The sequence below is a fragment of the Rutilus rutilus genome, assembly GCF_951802725.1.
Source record: "Rutilus rutilus genome assembly, chromosome: 17".
Taxonomy (NCBI): domain Eukaryota; kingdom Metazoa; phylum Chordata; class Actinopteri; order Cypriniformes; family Leuciscidae; genus Rutilus; species Rutilus rutilus.
The window spans coordinates 22,444,018-22,469,507 of NC_140230.1; the positions used below are offsets into that span (position 1 = coordinate 22,444,018).

General features: G+C 38.3%; 3 protein-coding genes across 6 annotated transcripts in view; 2 read left to right on the forward strand and 1 right to left on the reverse strand.

Moving 5' to 3' along the window:
* Positions 1-14,758, forward strand: part of fam171a1 (family with sequence similarity 171 member A1) — a 43,400-nt gene extending 28,642 nt beyond the window's left edge. For all 3 annotated transcript variants that reach the window (XM_084384584.1, XM_084384585.1, XM_084384586.1), the window contains exons 3-8: positions 951-1,043; positions 3,703-3,861; positions 5,680-5,856; positions 10,263-10,379; positions 10,764-10,878; positions 11,096-14,758. In XM_084384584.1, the coding sequence (XP_084240710.1) occupies positions 951-1,043; positions 3,703-3,861; positions 5,680-5,856; positions 10,263-10,379; positions 10,764-10,878; positions 11,096-12,779 (2,345 nt within the window). In that variant the 3' untranslated portion in view covers positions 12,780-14,758. The remainder of the gene's footprint in view (positions 1-950; positions 1,044-3,702; positions 3,862-5,679; positions 5,857-10,262; positions 10,380-10,763; positions 10,879-11,095) is intronic.
* Positions 14,759-16,257: 1,499 nt separating this feature from the next.
* nmt2 (N-myristoyltransferase 2) lies at positions 16,258-24,046 on the forward strand. The gene is made up of 12 exons (XM_084384707.1): positions 16,258-16,432; positions 17,206-17,323; positions 17,415-17,559; positions 19,214-19,332; positions 19,466-19,557; positions 19,662-19,778; positions 19,897-20,067; positions 20,167-20,275; positions 20,417-20,587; positions 20,681-20,848; positions 21,009-21,146; positions 22,457-24,046. The coding sequence occupies exons 1-12, from the start codon at positions 16,320-16,322 to the stop codon at positions 22,475-22,477; spliced, it is 1,482 nt and encodes a 493-aa protein (XP_084240833.1). The 5' UTR covers positions 16,258-16,319; the 3' UTR covers positions 22,478-24,046.
* Positions 23,325-25,286, reverse strand: rpp38 (ribonuclease P/MRP 38 subunit). 2 transcript variants are annotated; one of them, XM_084384708.1, is made up of 2 exons: positions 25,120-25,286; positions 23,325-24,995 (listed from the first exon to the last, which is right to left on the reverse strand). In XM_084384708.1, the coding sequence occupies exon 2, from the start codon at positions 24,975-24,977 to the stop codon at positions 24,144-24,146; it is 834 nt and encodes a 277-aa protein (XP_084240834.1). In that variant the 5' UTR covers positions 24,978-24,995; positions 25,120-25,286; the 3' UTR covers positions 23,325-24,143. The 2 variants fall into 2 exon arrangements, with proteins under 2 accessions (XP_084240834.1, XP_084240835.1); XM_084384709.1 differs by having other exon boundaries at positions 23,325-24,990; positions 25,120-25,242.
* Positions 25,287-25,490: the final 204 nt, after the last annotated feature.

Sequence of the window (25,490 nt, forward strand, 5' to 3'; positions counted from 1 at the left end):
CTCAAGCATTCTCGTTTTTTTCTCGTCATAGTCACGATGTTGCCTATCAGAATTCGATACAGGCATCAGAACCGCGTCTCCTCGCAGCAGATCTTTGTTTGTGTGTGTGATGGAGGGATTCCTGCCGCTGTTTTGACTACTTCACACATTTGATAAGCTTTTCACGAGTTCTCAGCTGGTCAAAATAACATCATATACAGGCTACGCACATACAACGAGCGCATTTAGCCCAGCTCACAGCATTGTTTTGGATGTTCGGTAAGTTCCGTCGCTAAATATACGCAATAAAAGCCGACCAATCGGGCTGTGAACAATTCCATATGCCTTTAGGTTCGGTAACTTTAGGATCTGTGTTAAAATCCCGATGTGAATGCTAACGCTAAGAGGACCAGGCCTAATTTATTCATTTATTTTTTTCGGTTCTCACCAAATAAACCAAGCAAACCAAACCAAACTAAACTACCAAACTGAACTTTTTCTTTTTCAGCATGTCTGAACAAAGCCATATTTCTTTTCTTTGAAGATTGTGTTAATGGGATGGATTAACTCTACTGTAACTCTTGGTGACTGACACATTCTGTGGGTCACTCTATAAAGGATCTTGAACAGGAAATTAAAACTAGAGTGGAGCAGGAATGCAGAAAGCTGTAAGAAATAAATAGAATGTTAGATTACAGCTAATGAGATTAACCTACTAACTAGCCGCAGACAAAAGAAAATACGCCTACATGCCTAAGCACAGCTCGGTCGTGCTGATGTTTCAGGGCGCTAAGTTTGTTTAGCAACATTTTGTGGAGCAGGAGGTCATACTCTCTTTCTCCCTGTGCAGATCAATAATAACAAGTGAAAGACCTTCGGAGGAGAGATATTGAGATGTTGTGGACATGATTCTGAGTTTGCAGGCCTAATTGTGATTCATCTTCCTAATTATGACTTTTTTTGTTTTCAAGTCTTCTCATCTCTCAGTCTGGACCTGCTTCCTGAGAGAGCTGCTACTCTGATGGTGTATGATGACGTGGTGCAGATCGTCTCTGGATATCAAGGTAACAGTCACTTGTGTTTAATGACGTTGTAGCTACATCAGTAAGACATTTTAAACCCAACTCAGTTATGGTTTTTGTTAATTGTTACAAGTTGTGCAATTTTCATCTAGCTCCTTCAGTGCCAAATGTCCATTTATTTACGGTATAGAACAGACGCTGTGAGAAATCTTGTGTGTAAAAATGCTGCAGTGACTGTTTTTAAACTAGATTGTATACTAGAACAGTGCGAAGATATCATATAAATTAGCCCAGCAAGGACAAAGATTTGAACCTTTAATGTTGATGCACTTTTGTTGTTCACACATGACAACACACATGACAACATGCATGCACACACTGATTCACTAGGGATTGAAAACAGTGTGTTAATGAACTACCTCTAATGTGAAGGAGAGAGTGAGTGTGTATTTGGAGTCGGTCATTAAAATGGCCTGACAGATCCCTAATGTTATAGTAAAGCCTTTTACATTGTTAGAAAATAAAATCTAAAAAATGCGGTTCTTTTAAACTTTCTCATCAAAGAAACCTGAAAAAATGTATCATGGTTTCCACAGAAATATTAAGCGGCATAAGTTTTTTTTTTTTGTTGTTGTTGATAATAATACATAGATAATAATAAATAAATAAAAATTAGCACTAAATCAGCATAATAGAATGATTTCTGAAGGATCATGTGACCTGAATTTTCAACATCATTACTTCAGCTTTGCCATTACAGGAATAAATTGCATTTTAAAATGTATTAAAATAGAAAAAAAAAAAAAATTTTTACATTGTAGTAATATTTCATTGTAATATTTTCAATCAAATCAAATCAAATAAATGCAGCCTTGGTGAGCATTCTTTCAAGAACTTTTTAATGGTAGTGTATTCTCTGGAAGGTCTTCATATCCCATGCTGAATTGCTTCTAAAGTAAATGTATGTTTTAAGGATATTTAGACATTTCTTTTCTAGAATGCAAGACAAAATACTGAAGAAAATACATTGTAACATTGAATTGTCTCGGTAATTGTGTCATGTGGCAAGTATATTGAGAATCATTCTGTACTGTTGTCCACGTGGCTCATAGGGCTTCATGCTAATTAAAGCTTTCTGAGTGAGTGTGAAGCCACATTTAAATGAGAGGCTGTATACACACACACAAAGCAAGAATGAGAGGAATTCACTTTTTAAACCAATCTTTCACATTCCTCCTTTTTTTGTCTCCCTGTTATCCACATGTCCCTGTTTCCCCTCTAGCTTACACTGTTTTCCTTTACTCTTCCCCCTAGCAACCTCTTTTCTTTTGGTAACCTGTCCCTCGGTGTGTGATACTTTGGGAGAGAGACATGTTTATTAGTCTCAGGGGAGTACTAACGCTGCACTCTCATTCAGAGCATAGCCCCAATCCAGTCCCCTTAAAACACTCAATCACCACACGCTCATAACAAAAGCAGAGGACACTGACAGACATGCAGAGCCTCAGACTCACTGCTGAAACAAAGGCTTTTCTCACACACACTCGCGCCACAGATCTGCTATTATAATCCTCTACTTGGAGATTATCACACACTCTAACCTATTGCTCAAACACCGCAGCGTTTTCAGACAAAACACCTTTCGTATTTCACTGCAGGGGTGTGTGTGTGGTGTGCATGAAATCATCTCTTCTGACGTGTAGCAAAGAAATAATGAAAAGGCTAATTGAGAGCCAAGCACTTGACTTAAAAAAAAAAAAAAAATTATGTTCAACAATCGATAGATAGCTCACATAAAAATGTAGATATAGTGTTTTGCAAAATACATTTTAAAAAGCACTAAAAACTAAAATCATATGTAAAGGCTACAAGTGCATTCAGGCATCACAACATTATAATGTACAGTATGACAAATGGATATTCAAATGGCTAAAGATTACATTTTAACAGCATTGTTGAATTGTTTGTAAAGATTGATTGATAATTGAAAGTTTTTTTGTTTCTTTGAAAAAATTGCTACTTTTATTCAGGAAGGATTCATTAAATGAATTAATAGTGACAATAAAAACAAATATATTATAACAAAAGATTTCTATTTCAAATAAATGCTGTTCTTTCTATAACTTTCTATTAATTAAAGAGTCTTGTTAAAAAAAAAAAGTATCGTGTTAGATGCTGAAGACTGGAGTAATGGCTGCTGAAAATTCACCTTTTCCATCACAGGAATAAATGAAATGTTCAAATATATTAAAATAGAATAGAATAAAACAGTTACCTTAAATTGCAGTCTTATTTCAAAATATATATATTTTTTTTACTCTACCTTTAATCAAGTAAATGCAGCCTTATTGTGCATAAGAGACTTAAAAACATTAAAAAAATCTTGGCACCCTAAACTTTTGAACGGTATTAATTGCACACCCCTAGTACTGAGCGTGTCATTTTGGGAGTTGTGTTTGTGTAGTTGGGTTCTATGGTCCATTTGGGCTTCATGTCTGTGGTATGTAAGATTTGCCAAAATGGAAACACAATGACATCACTCTCAAGAGACATGCGTTGCAGTACCAGCACTCCATCAGCTACTGATCCACTTCATTTAGATAATGTCAGGGGTGTTCGATCATTAACCTAATGTATGCTCATTTCTGCCATCTTTTTTTGGTGTGTGTGTGTGTGTGTATGTGTGTCTTTGCATCTGTAGGTTCAAAGCTGCAGCCTTCAGTGCAGTTCCAGAGAAGAGCATTGAGTCTTCCTCCTAATGTAACCTACACCAACCTAACCGCCTTCCTCACTGTGAGCAGTTCAACACAAGACACGCAGTACTTCCCCTACCTGCAGGGGCTTCATCCCAACTACACAGGTAATAATAATAATAATAATAATAATTCATTACATTTATATAGCGCTTTTCTCAGCACTCAAAGCGCTTTACATAGAAGGGGGGGATCTCCTCAACCACCACCAATGTGCAGCATCCACTTGGATGATGCGACGGCAGCCATATTGCGCCAGAACGCCCACCACACACCAGCTTACTGGTGGAGAGGAGACAGTGATGAAGCCAATCAGTATATGGGGATGATTAGGCGGCCATGATGGACAGAGGCCACTGGGCAAATTTGGCCAGGATGCCGGGGTTACACCCCTACTCTTTCGAAAGATTTTTAATGACCACAGAGAGTCAGGACCTCGGTTTTTTACGTCTCATCCGAAGGACGGTGCTCTTTGACAGTATAGTGTCCCCGTCACTATACTGGGGCATTAGGACCCACACAGACCACAGGGTGAGCACCCCCTGCTGGCCTCACTAACACCTCTTCCAGCAGCAACCTGGTTTTCTCAGGAGGTCTCCCATCCAGGTACTAACCAGGCTCAGCCCTGCTTAGCTTCAGTGGGCAACCAGTCTTGGGCTACAGGGTGACATGGCTGCTGGCCATACACACACGAGAGAGCGGAGGACTACGGTTGACATGACACCAGATTTCAACAGCAGTTAAAAACGTCATGACATGCTATTGATTAAAATATTGCTAAATGTCGTAGCGTAGCGTAAATATCATGTATTGTTGCATTACTCGCACAAGTTGCACTTTAGACTTAAGTGGAATCCGTATGTTTGTTTGGCCGGAAGCTAGTTATTTTACTTTATAATACTTAATATTTTTCTTACACAAACTCATCATTTGAGATATCAGATATGCATATACAATGCAAAACCAAATGCACAGATCATATTTTTTTACTCAAATCAGATGTTTATTAAGTGATTGTGAGTTTGAGGCCAATATTTAATTTGCATTAGAAAGTGTTGTCAAGAGAAAAATTGTATTGTATTGTAATCTTGAAAAGTTATTTGAACTATTTTGAATTGATCAGTACTGTTTCAGAATAACAGCTATAGAATAGAAAGCTCTCCAACACTGAATAATTAATTTTTAAGCCATTACAGAACAAGTTTCACCATCCATAATGATGATATATGCTTAATGAAACTTAATTTTTGCTGTGGGTGTAATAATAATGGAAGGCTTATGTCTGTCTGATACCGTTTTAGATGACTCTCATTATTAATATATAATATAGGTCATCAAGAAACATTAAGTGTGGATCCAACAAAGTATCAAAATGGTTTCTCGTACAGAAGTCCTTAAAATCAGACACTGAAATGTCTTAACATTACCATGAAATACATAAGCCAAATTAATACTTTCAGTAAGGATGCACTATATTGCTCAAAAGAGACAGTAAAGACATTTATATTGTTACAAAGTAATTCTATTTTAAATAAACTGTTCTTTTAAACGTTCTATTCATTTGATTTCTATTCAAATCTGATAATAATAGGAAGTGTTTCTTTTGCAGAAAATTTGCATATTAGAATGATTTCTGAAAGATCATGTAACACTAAAGACTGAACTGATAGCAGCTAAAAAATACAGCTTTGCATCACAGGAATAAATTACATTTTAAAATATATTAAAAAAGAAAATTATTTTAAATTGTGACTATTTCATAATAGCACTTTTTTTATACTGTAATCTTAATAAAATAACTGCAGTCTTGGTGAGCATAAAAAAATAAAAAGTGTCTATAATTTATTCTTTATCTCTGTCTTTTTTTCACATCTTTTTTTATATCACCGTTGTTCATGCTCAGTTTACTTTTCTTTCTCTGACAGTCAGTGATCGAAAGTTCGAGTTGACTCCTATAGCTGCTATCAGTGTCCATCTTTTGGGCAGCGATGGGGCGGAGCTTCGCGTCAGTGAGCCAATCAGTGTAAGCATCCCTCTTCCTGCAAACAGTGGATTGAAAGAGAATGATCACATCCCCGCCTGGAGGTTTGACCCTAAACTGGGTGAGTTTATTACACACATTCATCTTAGAGTAGATATTAAAATATCCCTGTAAATCACATGAACTGTTACTAACATATCACAACTAAAGGGTTATGCAATGAATTGTTACACCAAATGTGCTGAAGGTGTTTCCTGCCTGAGGCGGGTTTACTGTATGTTTGTATGTGAGGTTGTGATCTCTTCAAAGCCTCCAGATTTCCTGTTTTCCTGGTTTCTGAGGCGAGTAAGTCCAAGGGAAGTGTTAAAGCCTGAGCTGGGTCGGACTGTTTTTGAATCTTTCTTAAGGAATTTTGATGGAAAGGTGTTCCTCGGGTCAAAAGCTGAATGGACCCATTTCCTAGTTTCACATTTCCAACTCTTGCACACATCTTTTTTCATGACCAGATTTTTAAAACAAAAAATATGCACAATTCGTATTTTAAATGGGAGTAGAGAGAACAGGACAAGGAAATCGCTGAACATTTATTTATTTATTTTTTCACATTTACAGTAGGGTCGCTATGAAAATATTTGGGTAAGTGAAAAGACTTCCCAATAGCCTGTTAAAGTTGCTGTTTTTTGCTGTGATGATTATACAGATTTCAGTAGGCAAATCTCATAATCAAATAATACACAGACAGAATAATCCAAGTCACAAGGGTTTTCACTCTGGCTTTTATTTCTTACCACAGACTGAGGTTTAATTCACAGGATCTTGTGCCAACGTGCTTTGAAATTTGTATGTATTGTAATGTATCATAAATGTATTGCTTTAAAATGTACAATAAATAACATCTATGGAGTTTCTTAAAGTCCCCCTGTGGTGAAAATCAAGTTTTTAATGTTGTTTATATGTCTATGTGGTGTTTTTTTAATATGCTTTAAGACTTAACCATGTGCAAATGCATAAGTCAACACCATTGCTGAGTATTTTCTCCTTAAAACTGCAGCGAAAAAAGACGGTCAAAAACGCGGTTTGAAATCACTGGTGTTTCTGACGTCACAAACTACCTTGTAACCAATCACGTCAACGTGCGGGCGTGCTTTAGCACATCGTCTCAAGAGAAGCCAGGTTATCTCTGTATATTTTTCTGCTGATATGAAAAATCGGGTATACATTTAGCTATATAGCGGGTGAGTTGTGAATATGATGTATGTTATGATGCTATGATGATTTGAACTATATGCCTTTCTCCACTGACTTTCTAAGTTGTTCAAAGTGTCTCTAAGGATGCTGATTGTTAGAAGGCAGCAGGGGAAGGGAATATGGTTTGTGTAACGTTAGCAACACATTATTATCTGTTTGATAATGTAGTCAAGCCAAATGCTAATCATATTAATTACTGTTATGTGTCCAACATTGTAAAGAGCAATACATAAAACGCATTACCATTCTGATACATCGACTTGTAGACTAACCTGTATGAGTGAGTGGAGGCGGGGCTCATTTGCATATTCATGAATCCGCGTATACTAAAATGAAGCAGGGGTGTAGAGTTACATACAAGCTATTTTAAGGCATGAAGAAAAAAAAATTTCATTCATAATTATTGACTACAGGGGGACTCTAAGTTGCTTGTAATTTATTGTGGCAGCCAGTTATAACAAACACTGTAAGAGGTCCAGTCTCTGTATTTCCTTCCCAGAGGAGGTCTGGAAAATACTTTTTTGGAATAGTTGTAAATTTCTATCTGAGTAGTGGTATTTCTTTGTAAATGAAAAGAAAAATCCTAAACTGTCAAAATAGTCATCAAATGTGAGTATATTGGGCCCTCAGAGCCAAATAGTGGCATCTGAGAATGTTTCGGGAAAAGAAAAAAATCACAGTCATCAGTTGAGTATGGATATTAATAGGTAAGATCGGATGTTTAATCAGGCTGTTATTTTTACACTTAGATACCCATGTATGGCAGAAGGCCATAAATATACTGAAAATATACTGTATGGGGGTTCAGGGTTTTCCTCTTGAAGTCTGGACCATTTTTATATTTGACCTAAAATACTTACTAAAAACAAACAAACAATGTACATAATAATAAAAATGCCCTCATCATGAAAGTCTTTCCTTGCATCTACAAATAATTTTAACATTGTTTATTATGAAAGGCTCTTAATATGCTGATCAATAATGCTAAATATAGACGTAAAGGTCTTTTTTTGGCTGGTGAGCATAAGACATTCTTTTATACATTTTTTTTGTTATATTGTTTTTAATGAATAGATTGAGGACTACTAAGAAGGTTGATGTCTAACTTTTAAAAAATCAATGAGGGGTAGGGTAGTGAATTACGTCGATAAAGACCAGAGCTATGTGTTTAAGAGTTAATAAATTTTACTTTTAAAAGTCTAAGTGAATTTATTATACAGGATGAAACGTGGCTATTGATTTTGAGATTAACTAAAGATAACATTTAACGGTGTATTAATTGATTATTGTTCTTAAAGATTAACTTTAAGCTAGCATTAAATGACAGCAAAGGATGGATTTTACAGATTAAATGTAAAAATAGGGGTAATGAGCATGGAGTAAGGGAATATATGTCTGAAACTAAATCAGATCATGCAGAAGAACAAGAGAAACACAGAAAGAAGGACACTGTGGGAAGTACTGAGGGAGAATCCTTTCTGAATTCATAAGTTCAGGCCCCGTCTCTGGGCTGCTCTGTTATCACTGTTGTCTCCTAGCAGCTGCTCATAAACAGAGCAGAGAACAAGGTGGAAAACAGCAGCTGGCGCTAACTTGATTTCCTTTCTTAGGGCACAGAGATGTAAGCTACTTTGTTGTCTGAAGTGCACAGGGATACGGGGATAAAGACTAGACTGAAAAGCCCCTGGCATCACACTTAAATTACACTATTCCTCCCAGTGTTTTCTAATAGGAGCACTGCAATGAAAAATGGTCTCTGCAGCATAGTAAACAAAGTCACATGGTTTCATGATTGTGTGTTGAATACATGTATGTGGGTATGTGTACAAGATATAGTCCCGGTCCTCACTTTCTGACACCCCTTTAATTTGACCTTGGTGAGCATATGAGACCACACTTTTGAATAATAAACACTATAGTGATGTTCATGATGTTACTTGTTTTGCGGTTAACTCAATGGATACTGGATCAAAGCCGATGCATTAGTGTAAATGCATTGTGAAATAGCAAATGGCAAAGACGCGTAATGTGTCGTTACGTACATAATGCCTAGCACAAGGCAGTTCAAACAAAGCTTTCTTTGCTTGGCAGATTGATATATTGCAGAGGTCTGCATGTGACTGTGTTGTGAGAGTGTGGGAAGATGTTCAGTGATATTCCTGTGCACAGTCACGTGTGGATGAAGGTAATTGATTGCGTAAACAATGCTGAATCATTCTCCAGCCTCCCTCTTCTCTGTGTGCACATCAGCATTTCACTCCTTACGCTGTTTATGTGACCTGTATAGTCACCAGTGCAGTGTGTGTGTGTGTGTGTGTGATCGCTTATATAGCACAGATCAATTCAATATGGTGGTCATGGAGAAAAAACAATGACACTTCTTATAACCTTACAACCACAAAATATGAATTCCCTCATTATGGTTGTCTACACCAGACAAACATAATTTTGTTCCTCTTTACCTAAATTAGTGGTTTTAAGGGTTTTTTTACCCACTCTTCCCTTCTTCATTTTTCAGTCCTCCATAACCATTCCATCAACAAACACTGCCACCAAGTGGCCATTTAGCAGATCACCCCATCCTCCGATTCAGGGCCATCAAACTCAGGATTATTAGAAACTTTTGGAGCTAAGCTCTGCAGGACAGTGGCCCTCCAGGAGTGGAGTTTGACACATATGCTCTAATGTGTACCCTTTAATATTTCAACTTAAGTTCAACACGCACATTCATTTCAGAGTGTAAATTTTGTTAATACTCTTAATGGAAATACATGAATTTGTATCATGAATCCTGTTCGAAATGTTCACCTTTATTGGGAATGCACGACAACCCAGATTCAGATCCTAAAAGAGGCACTTACTGTGGTTTGTGCGGTTCTGCTTTGGCATGGCTTTAATCCCCGTCTGACCCCGTAAACCGTTGGCAAAGTATCCAGACAGAATAATGCAGTAGAAAGAATAATGAATGCACTGTATGTGATCAGTAGCGAAACCTGATAGGATGACAGTACAGTGTGTGTTTTGAGTGTTATCTGCACTGCCTGGTCTCAACACTCAGCTCAAATCACCTGCTTTTTTTTTGTGATAACCGGCATAATGTAAACTTAATAAAAAAAAGCCACACTCCACATTTACAGGTTAAGTAACAAAATATAATGTAAATATTATATAATTTCATTACATTTTATTTCATTATATTTTGTTTTATTTTTTATATAATCAAAAGATAAAATAGATCTTATATTTTTATATATATGTGTGTTTTGTGTGTCTGTGCAGGGGCCTGGTTGGAGAGCAGTCTGGGACGTATCCAGAGAGAGGGGAAACAGTTAACTCTCACATATATTGCTCCTCAGCTTGGCTATTGGGTCGCAGCCATGTCTCCCATAAACACAGGTATCAATTCCTGGCCATTTTTCCAGATTTCTCATCTTTGTTTAGTTGACTCTGCATTCTTTGACCCTTTTGAATGGCCATTAATGCAGAGAGCAGCCTGATGGGCAGACACACAAGTGCTTTGTGGCAGACAGAGTTATTGACTTCTGTAGTTGTTTGCACATTCACTGTGCTATTCATATCCACCAGCTGAGAGAATAATGTCATTAAGTGGGGGAGGGGGTCAGTTTAGTGAACATTCAGCATGAAAATAATGGTTATAGGAAATCTCTACTGTTGAAAAGTGTTATTGATGGATAGTGTACAGTAAAGTGGACAACAGTGAAAATGTGAGTAGGATGGATGGATTCCTCGATGCTCAACACCATGTATGTTCTGTTGTAGGTCCAGTGGTGGCAAAGGACATTAGTACTTATCACACAGTCTTCCTGTTGGCCATATTAGGAGGCATGGCCCTGATACTGCTCTTCCTGCTATGCCTGCTCCTCTACTATTGCAGGTGTGTCTGCTTTGGACTGAGTACAAAATTGGAAACTGATCTCAACATTTTGATGTACTGTATAGATGAAAAGTCAAGATTGTTTACAATGTATGAGTGTACAATGAGTGTGATTTGTTAATAAGTGTGTTGATGTTTAGTGACCTCATTAGTCAAGAGGAAAATTAAGATCTTCCCCTAGTATTTATGATAGTTCAACAAGTTTCTGTACTTTCAGGAGGAAGTGTACGCGCTTACGGCCTGTCCACAGGAAGTTTACTCTATCCTCAACTTTGGATGGCTCTAAACGAGACCAGGCTACCTCCATGTCCCACCTGAACCTCATCAGTGAGACTCACCTAGACCACAGTGGGGCGGAGCCGGACATGCACACGCCTATGCTTAAACCCACCCCCTACGACTCCTCCACCAATGAGCTTGCAGCTTCGCATGGCGAGCTCCGTAGCCGGGGATCCAACCACTACAAACACTCAGTGGAGATATTTCCCCTCAAATCAGCTTGTTCAAACAATCCCTCCGAGGGTTACGATTCCTCGGCGGGGCGCGGGGAGTATCGGCGAAGCTATACATCCATCACGACTTCATCTGTCCATCCCCTCCACATGTCCATCTCGTCTTCATCCCCCCATCCGTTGCATCACACCGCCTCTGCGGGACGTCTCTCTTCGGAGAGTAAATCAAGCCTGCGAGATCCCCGTCTCTCTCCTGTTTCAGCCGCATCCACAAGTCCCGCCGGATCCCCAGAGCGGGAACAAGGAATCGAGCGGCGGGCGGCAGACTACATGCTTTCCCGCTCCGTAGACCATCTGGAGCGTCCCACCCCGCTTCCCCGACATGGAGGCCTGCTCTGCTGCACCTCCGAATTGCAAGTCAACCAAGGGGAAGAGATGTATCGCAAGGCTCGGCCCACTCTCGTTATTCCCGCCCACTACATGCGACTTCCAGGGACGCACCCTCTGTCGGGCCAGGCGCTGCTTTTGCAGTCGGACGAACAGAGTGAATTGGAAAGCATTCAGGCGGAGCTCAGCGCGAGTCATCAGCCCCAGGGCCAAGTCCCGCACACATGGGGCAAAGGAAAGCAAGAAGGAGGGCCACAAGGGAAAGGGGACAACCGAGGCGAAGGAGCGGAGGAGTGGACACTGCAGACGGCTGCTGTTCCCGGCGATCTCTCCATCCCCAACTCTCTCAGTCAAGCGGGCTTGGATGTAGTGCAGATGAACGGAGAAGATCAGCTTCTGGCTGAAAAGACTTTGATGGCGCTCAGGGGAGGAAAGCCACTCCCACACCCCAGAGCTTGGTTCGTGTCACTGGACGGCCGCTCCAACGCGCACATCCGCCATTCCTACATCGACTTGCAGAGGGCAGGATGCAACAGCAGTTGTGTCGGAAGCAATGACGCCAGTCTGGACTCTGGGGTTGATATGAGCGATGTCACGCCGGGGCGGCGTATTCGTGATAAAGTCAGGGTTAAAACTAAAGCTGTGCCTCAGCCCACGGTGCCTGTTGAATATACGCCGCTTGTATTTGTAGAGGATTCAAATGCTAATGCAGAGAGCAGCGGAAGCCCCACTCCAGTCTGCAGCCCAGAAGAACACTCTCCCCCTAGAGAGTGTTTATTGCAGGAAAAAGAGAGGGAGGAGGAAGACGAAGGGACTTTGTCACCCCCGACACCTCCACCTGAGCTTCCTTCACCACCTCCTTTCCCTGATCCTGTGCTTGAGACAGCAGAGGAGACGGGGACAGATAGCGAGGTTTTTAGGACTGAGGAGACTCAAATGCACATGAGCAGCAGCCGGCCAGACAACCTGATGGTGCCTGACGAAGGCGGTGAAGACGAGAACAAGAAAAGTCCGTGGCAAAAAAGAGAGGAGCGACCACTACTAGCCTTAAACCTAAAATGACACGTCTTTTAAAGGGATAGTTCACCCAAAAAAGGGAAATTCATCATTTACTCACACTCATGTCGTTCCAAACCCGTATGACTTTCTTTTTTCACAAACTTAAATGTCGGTTTGTCCTTACAGTGAAAGTCAGTGAAAACGGTTGAAACATTATTCAAATTAGTGTACTTTCTCCTGCGGAACATAAAAAGTTATATATGTTAAAAATGTTGAGGGTGAGTAAATGACAGCAGTTTCTTTTTTTCTTCTTTTTTTGGTGAACTGTCCCTTTAAGTGCTTTCCCTGTGGTCCCTTGCTGGACTGTTGAATGGAGTTGCCTTATGAGTGCAGGTCTGTGCGTAGCTATTTGCCTGTGGCAATGAAAGCCAAAAAGCCATAGCACAAATAATTATTGGAGCTGCTCTGCCTCATGACTGAATGAGGAAGAACAAACTGAAGCAAAATGGTGTCAAGCAAAAACACCATTAAATACCACCAATCTAATGCACAAATGCTATGGCTTTCCAGACATACACTTTCAGCAAAAAAATATTGCAAGCCATTGTATTGATGGGTTAAATGTTGTTTAAGCTTTATGAGATGCTGCTGTTTTTGAGCAATATGACATCTAGTGGCAACATATGTACACTGCAACTATACCACTAAGTGTTTCCCAGCACTTATTTTTGAACATTTTATGGGATGACTGGTGGAATGTCTTCCACATTTTAATGGGTTAAAACACATAAAACCACTATAATGGGATCTACAATCTAAATCTCACCCATTTTTATTTTTATTGGTACCATGCATTCATGAGTAGAATACAGCTGAAGCTTTGTGAAACCAAATAAGTTTACATAATGCACCATTTGTTCCTGTTAATCAGTCATTTTGGCTTTGGTGTTGAGCACAGATTTTCAAATGTGTGTTTCTTTCGACTTTAGGATTACAGTAGAACTTTTGCCAACATTGCTAGTGGACTTCAGAGAAGCAGACCCACCTGTAAAAGAAAAAGAAAAAAACACTATGCATTGCTTTAAACTGAAGGATCGTGTAGCTTTAGATTCCTCTTTTTTTCTTTCTTTTTTAACCACTGTATTTTAATTCCAATGTATGTTGTTTTGTTATAATTGGACTTGCCTTAGTGTGTGAGTGAAGTGCACGGCACATTCAGACGAGTGATGGATTCAAACTCACTCACTCACATAAACAGCCACCAGCTTTTATTTCCCAAACTGTCAGTTTTCTCTTAAGTGCCTTTTTAGTTATCATTTATATCCATCATTAGATTTCCTTTTCCTCTCAACCATTATCAGTTTGTGTCATATATATATAATTTGATATTTTTCACAATATATTGACCGTCCTTTGATCTCAATATGTGTTGTGTTTTAATGTTGTATCTGGATGTACAGTGGGGTCCAAAAGTCATAATTTTGACAAAATTAAAACAATAAGTAGTTGACATATTTAAAATTCGATATAGGTCACTAATCAAATGCATTTTTGCAACTTGATGCAAATAATTTTTTCAATGCACCTTTACTCACCTTGTTATACTGACAGTATTTGTCATGAAAAAATATTTTTACAATACCAAAATGTTTAATAAAAAAAAAATACAAAAAAATTGTTTAATCATTTTCACTAGTAGTCTTGGACTGTTGGATCCCACTGTGTTCAGTGCATTTTATGAATCTGCTCTCTCCTTTTTTTCTTGCCTTGTATGTATGTATGTACATATTCATTCACCCAGTTGATTATGCTCATATGAGTGTGTTGCTCTATTTCTGTGTGTTGTAGACATACTTAAGCGGTGTGTGTATGTACTGATGTAGGACTGAAAGCAATGTATCATTATTTGAAAGCTGTTGAAGGTCTGATATGTTGCCAGGGTAACACTTGGTAAGAACCCTTGTGTCACTCAGCTCTTCAGCAATCTTCTTTGAATGTCTGGACTGGTTGCTTGTATTATAATTCGGGCATATTATCCCAATAAAGCCAAAAAAACAAATCAATACTAATTGAACATTATTTTTCAACATATCTAATTCTGAGGGAGTACAATTAAACGCTAGAACCATCTAGGTCACGTTATGATGAAACAAATGGCCCAAATGGTCATAGATCCCAGACTGACTGCACTGGATGATGTTAAAGGTGTATATATAAATGACTTCATATACACACACACACACACACACACACACACACAGTACCGGTCAAAAGTTTGGAAACATTACAATTTATCTTACACTCACCAAAGCTGCTATTTAATCAAAAATACAGTAAAAACAGTAATATTTTGAAACATTACAATTTTAAATAACTGTTTTCTATGTTAATATATAAAACATGTAATTCATTCCTGTGATGGCAAAGCTGAACTTTCATCAGCCATTTTTCCAGTCTTTAGAAAGAATTCTAATAGGCTGATTTGCTGCTTTTTGTAGAAATGGTGGTACTTTTTTGCATAGAACGTATGCAATGAACATGAATAGAATAGAACGTTCAATGAACAGCATTTATTTGCATAAATTAAATTTATTAAAGCACTGTTTAAATGGAAATCTTTTGTAACATACATTTCCCTCACAACAGTATACATTTCTTCAATGTTTTTATCTTACCACAAATGTTTGTATGGTATCACAAAAATGTTAAGCAGCAACGTTTTCAAAATTGATCATAAGACGAAATGTTTCTTGAGCAGCAAATATTCATATCATAAAGATTTCTGAAGGATCATGTGACACTGAAGACTGGAGTAATGATGCTGAAAATTCAGCTTTTCCATCACAGGTATAAATTACATTTAATTTATTAAAATATTAAACAATTATTTTAAAATGTAATAATATTGCACAATATTACTGTTTTTACTGTATTTTTCTCAAATAAATGCAGCATTGGTGAGCATAAGAGATTTCTTTCAAAAACATTACACAATTTAGAAGTTTCCAAACTTTTGTGAGACCACTCATAAAATTTATATTCAACTCACACTGAGTTAAATGTATTTATTTTTTCATTTATGACACACACCATTTTTTTTAAATGGCATATTTTACAAATTGTAATTACAAGCTGTTGTTTTACTTAGCTTTTTTATTTATTTTTAATAAGTACTTGCAGAAAAGTCCCATTGTGAACAAATACCACTGTTTTTATATTATACATTTTGTCACATAAAGCTGATTTTGGGTTAGGATAACCAATATTATCAGCCTATCATATTATAATATACAATTTCTCAATAATAACGATGACATTCACGTTTTAATTCAGAGGCATTGCACTATAATTCACTTGTCACGTTCTTCTTTAACTTCCTTTAGTCCAAGCAATATTCATAAAAAAAAATCATTCATAATTAATATGATATACAATTAAATGGACCCTAAACCGTGCATTTTAAAATGCATATTATCACGTTAGCCTATCCTCGTCTCCATTTCCACTCTCACGAGCTGTTAGTGGCAGTAATCGGTAGACGGTGCTGTTTTCCGTGGTTTTTATTAAGTAGTTCTGTCGTGAGGATTTGCAGCAGATTCATCCATGATGGCGGAGGACAGCGAGTCCGCGGCCAGCCAGCAGAGCCTGGAGCTGGACGACCAGGACACCTGCGGCATCGACGGAGACAACGAGGAGGAAAATGAGCACATGCAGGGGTGAGCACGCGCTGGAGAGCCGCGAGGATTAGCCTCGGCAAGCCGTTACCGTTTAACTGCTCCAGAGATGTAAACAAACGGCTAGCTTAGCAACCAGGTATCCAGGAGGAGAATTACTGTATTTCAAACCAGTCTGCTAACATAATAGCTCGTTAGTTGTGTAATGGATATATAGCGCTATATATACACATTTAAAATAGCATAGATAAATCTCGATATTTACTTTATGCAGCGTTTGAATCAAAGTAGTTAGCTCTAGCTAGCTAGATTTTAATGTCAGACAAGTCCTCCAGTATCTTCTTCACTATATTTCTGAACACATTTGTTAGTCTGTGTGTTTTTTAAGTCGCCACTGTTGTTCATATTTACACAATGGCAGTGGAAATCATGCGCCTGGTTTCATTAGTGTGTCTTCATCTCTGAACAATACGAACACGCTTGATCCTCTTTATGAGCTGAGCAGCAGCATTGCAGTCGAGCATCTTTGTCAGCTCAAGGACCGAGGTTGATGATAACGGGTCTGTTGTTGTCAGGCAGACTAACATCCTTCAGGAATCCCCATAAAGTTTGACATGCTTTCATGATCAGACTGACACTTGTGTTTAGTTTAGGTTTTTTATTTCGGTTTTTTTTCACTCTGACACTCACGCTCCAGGCTATTGTTATAGCACACATGACACTTAACCTGTCATACTCGTCTTTGAATCTTAGAAACGGTTGTATGCATTGTTAGTAAGGTTTATCTGGCATTTGAAAGGTGTTATTTTGTTAAGGAGTCCTGGGGGTGATCTTGGTGCAAAGAAGAAAAAGAAGAAACAGAAGAGAAAGAAGGAGAAGCCAAGCTCAGGAGGAACCAAGTCTGACTCTGCCTCTGATTCTCAGGAGATCAAGGTTTCTGCTTTGTATAATGCACTGACTTTGTAATGTCAAAGGGTTGTTTTATTAAAAATAAAAAACTGATTTCACTCTGTTCCTGTCACAGAACCCTGCCATTCCCATGCAGAAACTGCAGGACATTCAGAGAGCTATGGAGCTCCTGTCCACCTGTCAAGGTCCAGCCAAAAACATAGACGAGGCCACAAAGCACAAGTACCAGTTCTGGGACACTCAACCCGTGCCCAAACTCAGTGAGTCATACGTCACCTTTGCACGTGTTTGATTGCAACATTGCAAATGCAAGCAACTTGGCAAACTCAAAACAGAACAGAATCTTACATTAAGCCTTAAACAGTGTTGTATTCAACAAACAAATCAACTTGAACCTCAGCATCACGAATGAAAGCACAAGCACAAGATGTCTAGTTACACAATCATTCAAAAGTTTGAGGTCGATAAGTCTCTTATGCTTAACAAGGCTGATTTTATTTGATCAAAAATACAGGTTGTATTGTGAAATATTACAATTTAAAATAACTGTTTTCTATTTGAATATATTGTAAAATGTAATTTTTTCCTCTGATGCAAAGCTGAATTTTCAGCATCATTACTCCAGCCTTCATTGTTACATGATCTTTCAAAAATCATTATAATATGCTGATTTTCTACTCAAAAAACATGTTTTATTATCAATGTTGAAAACAGTTTTTAATGCGTAGAGTTTTTGTAGAAACGGTGATATTTTTTTTCAGAATTTTTTTGTGAATAGAAAGTTTATTCATTTATTTGAAATAGAAATGTTTTGTAATATTATATTGAATTAATATTTGCTTATTTAGGTGGTTGTGTAAAAAGCTTGATAATGTACAGTCAGATGGTCAACGCTAACAGGTTGATACATTAATGATCATCCTGGAGGGATATATTTTGTGATGGTAAATTTAAATATATTTTGTGATGTGGGGTTAAACCCCTGGTTTAATGATTAATTTAAAAAATAAAAAACTTACTAATAAAAGATTAAATGATTTATTTGTTTACCTGCATGTCATGTGACCATTAACCAGCTTCACAGAACCATAAACGTGTGAATGTGTTATTGAAATATTAACTTAAAAATCTCAGGGGGTACTTCAAGAAAATATTTTAGGTCAAAGGGTATGGCTGATAAAAAATGTGGGAATCCCTGCTTTGTCATATATTATATCTAAACAACACTGAAAGACTTGGGCTGCATTTACACTGGCACAAAAATCAGATTTTTTTTACTCTCATCTGAAACAGATTGGCATTTTTTGCACACGTGTAAACACAAAAATCCGGTACATATACAATGTCTGGACATCTGACCTACGTCTAAACACATCCGTTTCCCCTTGGAATTCCAAGCCACCACAAGGCGAGGGCAACACATTGGGCCACAAAGATGGCTGTTTAATGCCGTATTACGACGCAGCATGCGCTCACACTAAAACTCACAGCTTTGAATTTATTCAAATAAATAAAAAAAATCGTACAGCACTACTAAAATAACAAAATTACCCTTATTTTCTTGTCTATATCCATTCAGTCAGATTTCACACTACAAACATCCATGACAGCTTTAAACTTATCCAGTCTGGAAAATAATCATGGCCTGAATTATAAAATTGGCCTGAACTATCAAATTTAATTAGTTAAAATCTGAATTAAAAAATCATTTTAGTATGGCCATTCAAAAATCAAGGGTCATGTTGCATAGTAAAGCGATCACCAACAGAATAATTTTGGGCGGGGATTAATGTAAACTCAGATTTCGGATACCAGTCCGGGACAAAAAATCGGATATAGTCAAAAGATCAGATCTGTGCATTAAGATTTGCAGTGTAAACACAGCCTTAAAGAGCTCCCTCTTGTTTTTTGCAGATGATGTGGTGACTACTCATGGACCAATTGAGCCAGATAAAGAAAATATCAGACAAGAGCCATATTCCCTCCCACAGGGCTTTATGTGGGACACACTGGACCTTAGCAATGCTGAAGTGGTACGTGCATGTGTGAAATGGCTGACTGAATGTCAGTGTATAAAGTGTTTATACTGTGCTTTTTCTATTCATTGAGATATAAAATAGTTCTATGCATACAACATCATGATCATTTCTCTTTTCTGCCTTGTAGCTGAAGGAATTATACACTTTGCTGAATGAAAATTATGTTGAGGATGATGACAACATGTTTAGATTTGACTATTCTCCTAACTTTCTGAAATGGTAAGTGATTGTTTGATGGTTTGCATTATATTCTGCCCATCTGAGATGATGCCTTTAATGTAATGCTTTGCTGCAAGTGTAATGTTGATCTCTTTCACTGTAAGGGCGTTACGTCCACCGGGTTGGCTGTCCCAGTGGCACTGTGGTGTCAGGGTCTCATCCAATAAGAAGCTGGTTGGGTTCATCAGTGCCATTCCTGCAGACATCCACATCTATGACACGTGAGTATGTTACCACATGACATCAATGCCAACTTTTAAACCATTTCTGTTTGTAAATTCTGAGAGTTGTTCATTATTCCAAACCTCACTAGAGCACTAATTCTCTTTGCATCCAAAGGTTGAAGAGGATGGTGGAGATTAACTTCCTGTGTGTGCATAAAAAATTGCGCTCAAAGCGTGTCGCTCCTGTACTAATCCGAGAGATCACGCGGCGGGTCAATTTAGAGGGAATTTTCCAAGCTGTGTACACTGCTGGTGTTGTTCTGCCCAAACCTGTTTCTACATGCAGGTACCAAATCCAGCTGGATTGCTACAACACAAATAATCCATTTATGTTATTAGAAGCACTTCTGTGAGATTGAACCTGTTTATATCTGTATCTGTGCAGATACTGGCATCGCTCACTAAACCCCAGGAAGCTTGTGGAGGTTAAGTTTTCCCACCTCAGCAGAAACATGACACTACAACGGACAATGAAGCTCTACAGATTACCTGATGTAAACATTTTTGTCATTTCAAAATAAAAATCCTGGCCCTTATTCAAGAAGAACACTAATGGAAAGTGCATCTAGAAATGAAAGTTGATCCAAACCCATATGCCTTTTTTTCCCTTTAAATGTTTTAAATATTTTTTTTAGAGCACTCGTACCCCTGGTTTGAGGTCGATGGGAGAGGGGGATTTGAAGCAGGTGACAGCATTGCTGCAGAAATACCTGAGCCGGTTCCACTTGGGCCCTGTCATGGGGGAAGAGGAGGTGAAGCACTGGTTCCTACCGCAGGAGAACATCATTGACACTTATGTAGTCGAGGTACCAGCTGGAACAGTCATCTCAACGTGTTGTTCACAATTTAGTACTCTGCTTTAACTTCATATTCTTGTACTAACTCTGCTTCCTTCAAAGGGTTCTGATGGGATGCTAACAGACTTCATCAGTTTCTACACCCTGCCATCTACAGTGATGCATCATCCACTGCACAAAAGTCTGAAGGCCGCTTATTCCTTTTACAATGTCCATACAGAGACGCCGCTCATAGACCTGATGAATGATGCTCTTATCCTAGCCAAACTGGTATGATCACAACACGACAAAACATCAGAACACAAATGAGTTTGTAAAGTTATTTGATTGTATTCTTAATGGATGATTACTAATGATTTGTTGTTAAATTGTGTCTTCATATATTCTATTTCTTTTTCCCTTTGTTTTCCGGGATGTTTCGGGGCGACAGAAAGGTTTTGATGTTTTTAATGCGCTGGATCTAATGGACAATAAGACTTTCTTGGAAAAGCTCAAGTTTGGGATTGGTGATGGTAACCTGCAGTATTACCTGTACAACTGGAAATGCCCTCCCATGGACCCAGAGAAAGTAAGATAGATATAAATAGTTTTTTTGTTTTGTTATTATTATCTTTTAAAGGGGTCATAGCTTTGTTTTTATTTTTTATTTTAATGTTCCTTGAGGTTTTCTTGTAATAATATTAATTTGAATAAATTAAATTTGATAAATTAAATTAATAATAAAAAATGCGGGGAAATTATTTTTAACCTTCATTCTGGCCAAATGATCCGTTTTTAAGGGGCGGCTCCTTTAAGCCTTGCCAGTAAATGGCCACTGTTATGATTGGCTAACGCCATTGCATAGGAAACAGTCCACTCGCTATTGCATGTGAGTAAAAGTTTTGAAAACATTATCTATATAAAACTGTAATTTACAGACAAAATATTATGAAATCATTTACTTGCGGTTTGTGTTGCAGCTGCTGTCAGATCCAATACAGTTGGCTGCTTCATCTTTCAACAAAAGTTTCTTTGTGAACTCTCCATTACACCGTGCCTTACAAAACAAAATACTTCGAACAACGCGATCCAGGGCGCCATTTAAATAAACTATCCACTTGTTTCCAACGCTGGGATCCTTCTGAAATCTGTACAGAGATGCAAACGAGCTGTTTAAACTGGATGCATCAAAGCGAGTGTTCTTTCACTCTTCCATTTGTCTTGTTGTCGACAGACTCAAGCACGTGGAGTAGCCTATGTCAGAAACTGAACGCGCATCTGTATATTGTATCCAGTGTAGACAGCATCAGTGATTATAGTAGGTTCTGTTTGCTTTTGAAATGACGCAGTGCTCACATCAAGTGTAGGGAAGTGTCAGCCGCTAAATTATTTAATGCCAATGGTGCGATGATGTATAACTATTCGGCAATGTCTTGCTCTGGAGGCAGTTTGTATGCAAATTTATTTGCCCATGTGACGCCCAGATCCCGCAATATCAAAACAAGCCGTTTTTGGAGCTTTAAATGCTTTGTTTATAATGAGGAGGACGTTTTAAGCTAAGAAACTTGCAGCGTGTTTTAATAAAGTAGAGAGACCTCTTATATGTCAAAAGATCAAGGCAAATTTGATTTCTCATATCATGAACCATTTAAATCCCAGCTTTGATGCCTCTTAACGCTTTCTCCCACTAAATAAAACTATATATACATATAATTATAATATACACAGAAACTACCTTGTAGATAAAAAAAAAAAAAAACATTATTTCAGTGTTTTAGTGCTCCATCAGCATTTTACTGAGATTAAAATAGCCATATAAATGTTTAGAATTCATGATGGTAATTAGTTGTCAGAAACATTATTGGAGTGTGTTTTAATTGACTTCTCCATCCTCCCCAGGTTGGCCTTGTTTTACAGTAACTGGCTGCTTCGCGTTGGATGCCGACTGATTCAGAGGTCCATCTCGAATTCTCAGACTTGGACGTAGTCTATATAAAGAGGAAAAACTGACATCCATTCAAAGTGAATGAGTTATGTTGTGCAGCTCTCTTAGGTCTTGTTCCAGTTATTGAGGGGTCTCCCCTCCTTTCTCTTTGTCTTTGACTCTCTTTCTGAGAATGTGAGAAACATTTATCAAGGTCAAACACATCCGCAAGCTGTATACACACACACACACACACACACATACATGTAGTATTCATTTATTTTCCTTAACATACAATCTGTATCCTCTCGCAGAACATGTTTAATCCCATGTTTTTTGTCTTTTTGTTCTGTATTATGAAGGAGTGTTGATACATTTGTGTGAATTAGCAAGCTGTACATTTAATGCCAGATATTTATTATGTGTTGTGAGGTTTACAACGGAACAGGAACGGGGGTCGAAATCCAAAGTCTTTTCTATGGAGCTGCCTTTGAAGTCATATACCGTTCGTATATGTTCCTGCTGTCTGTGGGAGGGGGGGAGCGTAAATGGTTACACATGTGGAAGAATGTATTGCATTTCGAAGCACAACATTAATTTGTTTATAAAACGGCCAGTTTGCTCTGAGGTGCATTTTTTTTTATTTAGGTTTTGTGTGTCCAAAAGAAACATTTAGAATTTTCAATGTGAATTTAATTACATTTTGTTTTATGAAGACATGATTGTCACATATTTAGTAGCTTTTCCCACCCGTTTCTGTTCTTTACCATCTAAGTGTTTTTAAATTATAATTTTAGTAAAACAATTCTGATATTTAGGATTGTATTTAAGCTACATGTTCCATTTTATTGTTGATTTTTTTTTTTTTTTTTTTTTTTTATGCTGTCAGTATTCTTTGCAGTGAAACCATAACCTCATTCAAGTGGTGCATTTGCGATCAGGCCCTAGTAATTTTGCTATACTTAAGCACAAGGAGTTTTTGCTCGCTGTTCAGTTACAATCACTGGTGGGACGTAATGAAATGTGAACAACATTATTATATAGCAGGAGTTCTTTTGTGTTACTACAGCTTATCTTGTCATGGTTTGCTTTAATGTATCTGAATCTACAATATGCTTTTAAATAAGCGCACGTTCAGACATGCTTAAAAAGAAAGGTACTTTTCTCAAAGTCCCACATTTTAACCAGTGGTTTCATTCAATAACATTCAGGGCACTTTTGTGTATGTTTTTTTCTAAGGCTTGCTGTATGAAATGAGCATGAAACTTTTTTTTCCCCCTATCTGTATGGTTTAAAACTTATGGGTTAAGGCGAGAGCACCCAAAGTACTTGCCTTGTTTCAGAGAGGTTGTTTTTTTAAATGTCAAATTGTGTAGTTTTAAATGATCGGCTTTCTCTTTCTGAAGACGGTATTTTTATTGAACTCCATTGCAGGTTGGAACTAATGGGAATACGTACCAGCACCATGTCAAACATGACAGTCCACCCAAATAATTAATTGTCAAAAATATACATCAAGGTATACCAGCATGGATATTTGACTGAATAAAAGCATCCAAAAACAATCCACTTGGGTCTTTTCCCTCTCCATAACCATCACGTGAACTTTTGTAAATAACTAAACACTTAAAATGTGTCCAAACAACCTAAATAGTAATCATGCTAAACACTTGATGGGAACTTTTGCTTTCCTTTCTTTTTCGGTTTTCTCATTTTTGTGGGATTCGGGATGGTTTTCCTCACTTTCAGAGGCTGGAGGACTAAAGGAGAGGGGTCACTGGCTTCATCCGATATATCTTCTAATTTCCTCTTCAGTCCCTTTTCTGTATCAGTGTGCCTTTCTTCGGCTTTCGGTGTTGATTCCGTCGGAATCCAATCTACGGTGAACGGCGGAACCACGGGCGTGATCGCGCGGACCACATCCTCGAACGCCTCGGCACCGCGTTTGAATCCCAGCGCCAGAACGCACTTGAGACCCAGCAGCCCCGAGAGACTGTCGCTCAGACCGGGCACCTGACAGGCGGGCACCGACCTCGTATTACTCAGCGGGATTAAATGCCACGTCATGTGTGCTGGCCTGACCGAATCACACACGAGCACCAAACTCAGCTCATTCCTCTCCAAACCCTTGGTGACCTCATTGATGCCAATGGCCAGCTGTTTCCTCACGGCCGGGTTGGTCCAACACGGTTCGGTGGGCTTAGAGAGGGTTTGTACGTTCTCTGCGGGTTCAGGAGCTAGTTTTGGATCCTCCGTGGGATTTGATGCCTTTTTTCTTGTCCTCCTTCTGCTTCCCCACTCGCGAAACCTATTGACACGTTGTTTCTGAAGCCCAATAGCGGATATTTTGTCTTTCAGCGTGTTCAGGATGAAATTCTTGTCTCTCTTTTCCCCCAGTGGTCTCCAGCTTGGTCTGTATGGGCTCATCAGAGATGTTTTCACTGGAATGGGCTTCTTTTTTTCTTTCTTCGTTGCCCCTTTCGCTGGGGTAGACATTCTTTCTGGAAACCTGAGCTTTTAAGCAAAATTCAGCATCAATAATCATAAAACTCAAAGGCCTGCAACATTACAGCAACAAAACTCTTTTTATATAGTATTTTATATGGACCAATATATATAATTATCATGTTATACAAACCTAATAAAACAGCCTGAAATCAATATTTCACGGGTTAAAAAGGGGGTTCACTTCCACAACGTGTGCACATTTCTCTGCGCGCAGACATGTTGTTTTTAAAGATCTTTTTCTGTGGTGTCACACAATAAATAGTTCAACGGTCACACTGCCATCTAGCGACGGATTCTCTGCAAGGACAGAGCTGTTCAGCCATAAACCGGCTAGATATCGCAATCAGCAGGCCTTTTTTTCATGTACGCCTATTACAATTTACTAATACATCTTCTCGGGTCATATATATTTTATATGAAACACAATAAATAGGCCTACGTTAAATTGTTATTTATTAATTATTGATATTAATAATATAAAAAGAACTATTGTAACCGGTT

Coding starts and splice junctions, on each gene's coding strand:
- nmt2 (XM_084384707.1), top strand. CDS start 16,320: ATGATGGCGGAGGACAGCGAGTCCGCGGCCAGCCAGCAGAGCCTGGAG. Junction 17,560..19,213: donor TCAACCCGTGCCCAAACTCA/GTGAGTCATACG, acceptor TGTTTTTTGCAG/ATGATGTGGTGACTACTCAT. Junction 21,147..22,456: donor CTCCCATGGACCCAGAGAAA/GTAAGATAGATA, acceptor CATCCTCCCCAG/GTTGGCCTTGTTTTACAGTA.
- rpp38 (XM_084384708.1), bottom strand. CDS start 24,977: ATGTCTACCCCAGCGAAAGGGGCAACGAAGAAAGAAAAAAAGAAGCCC.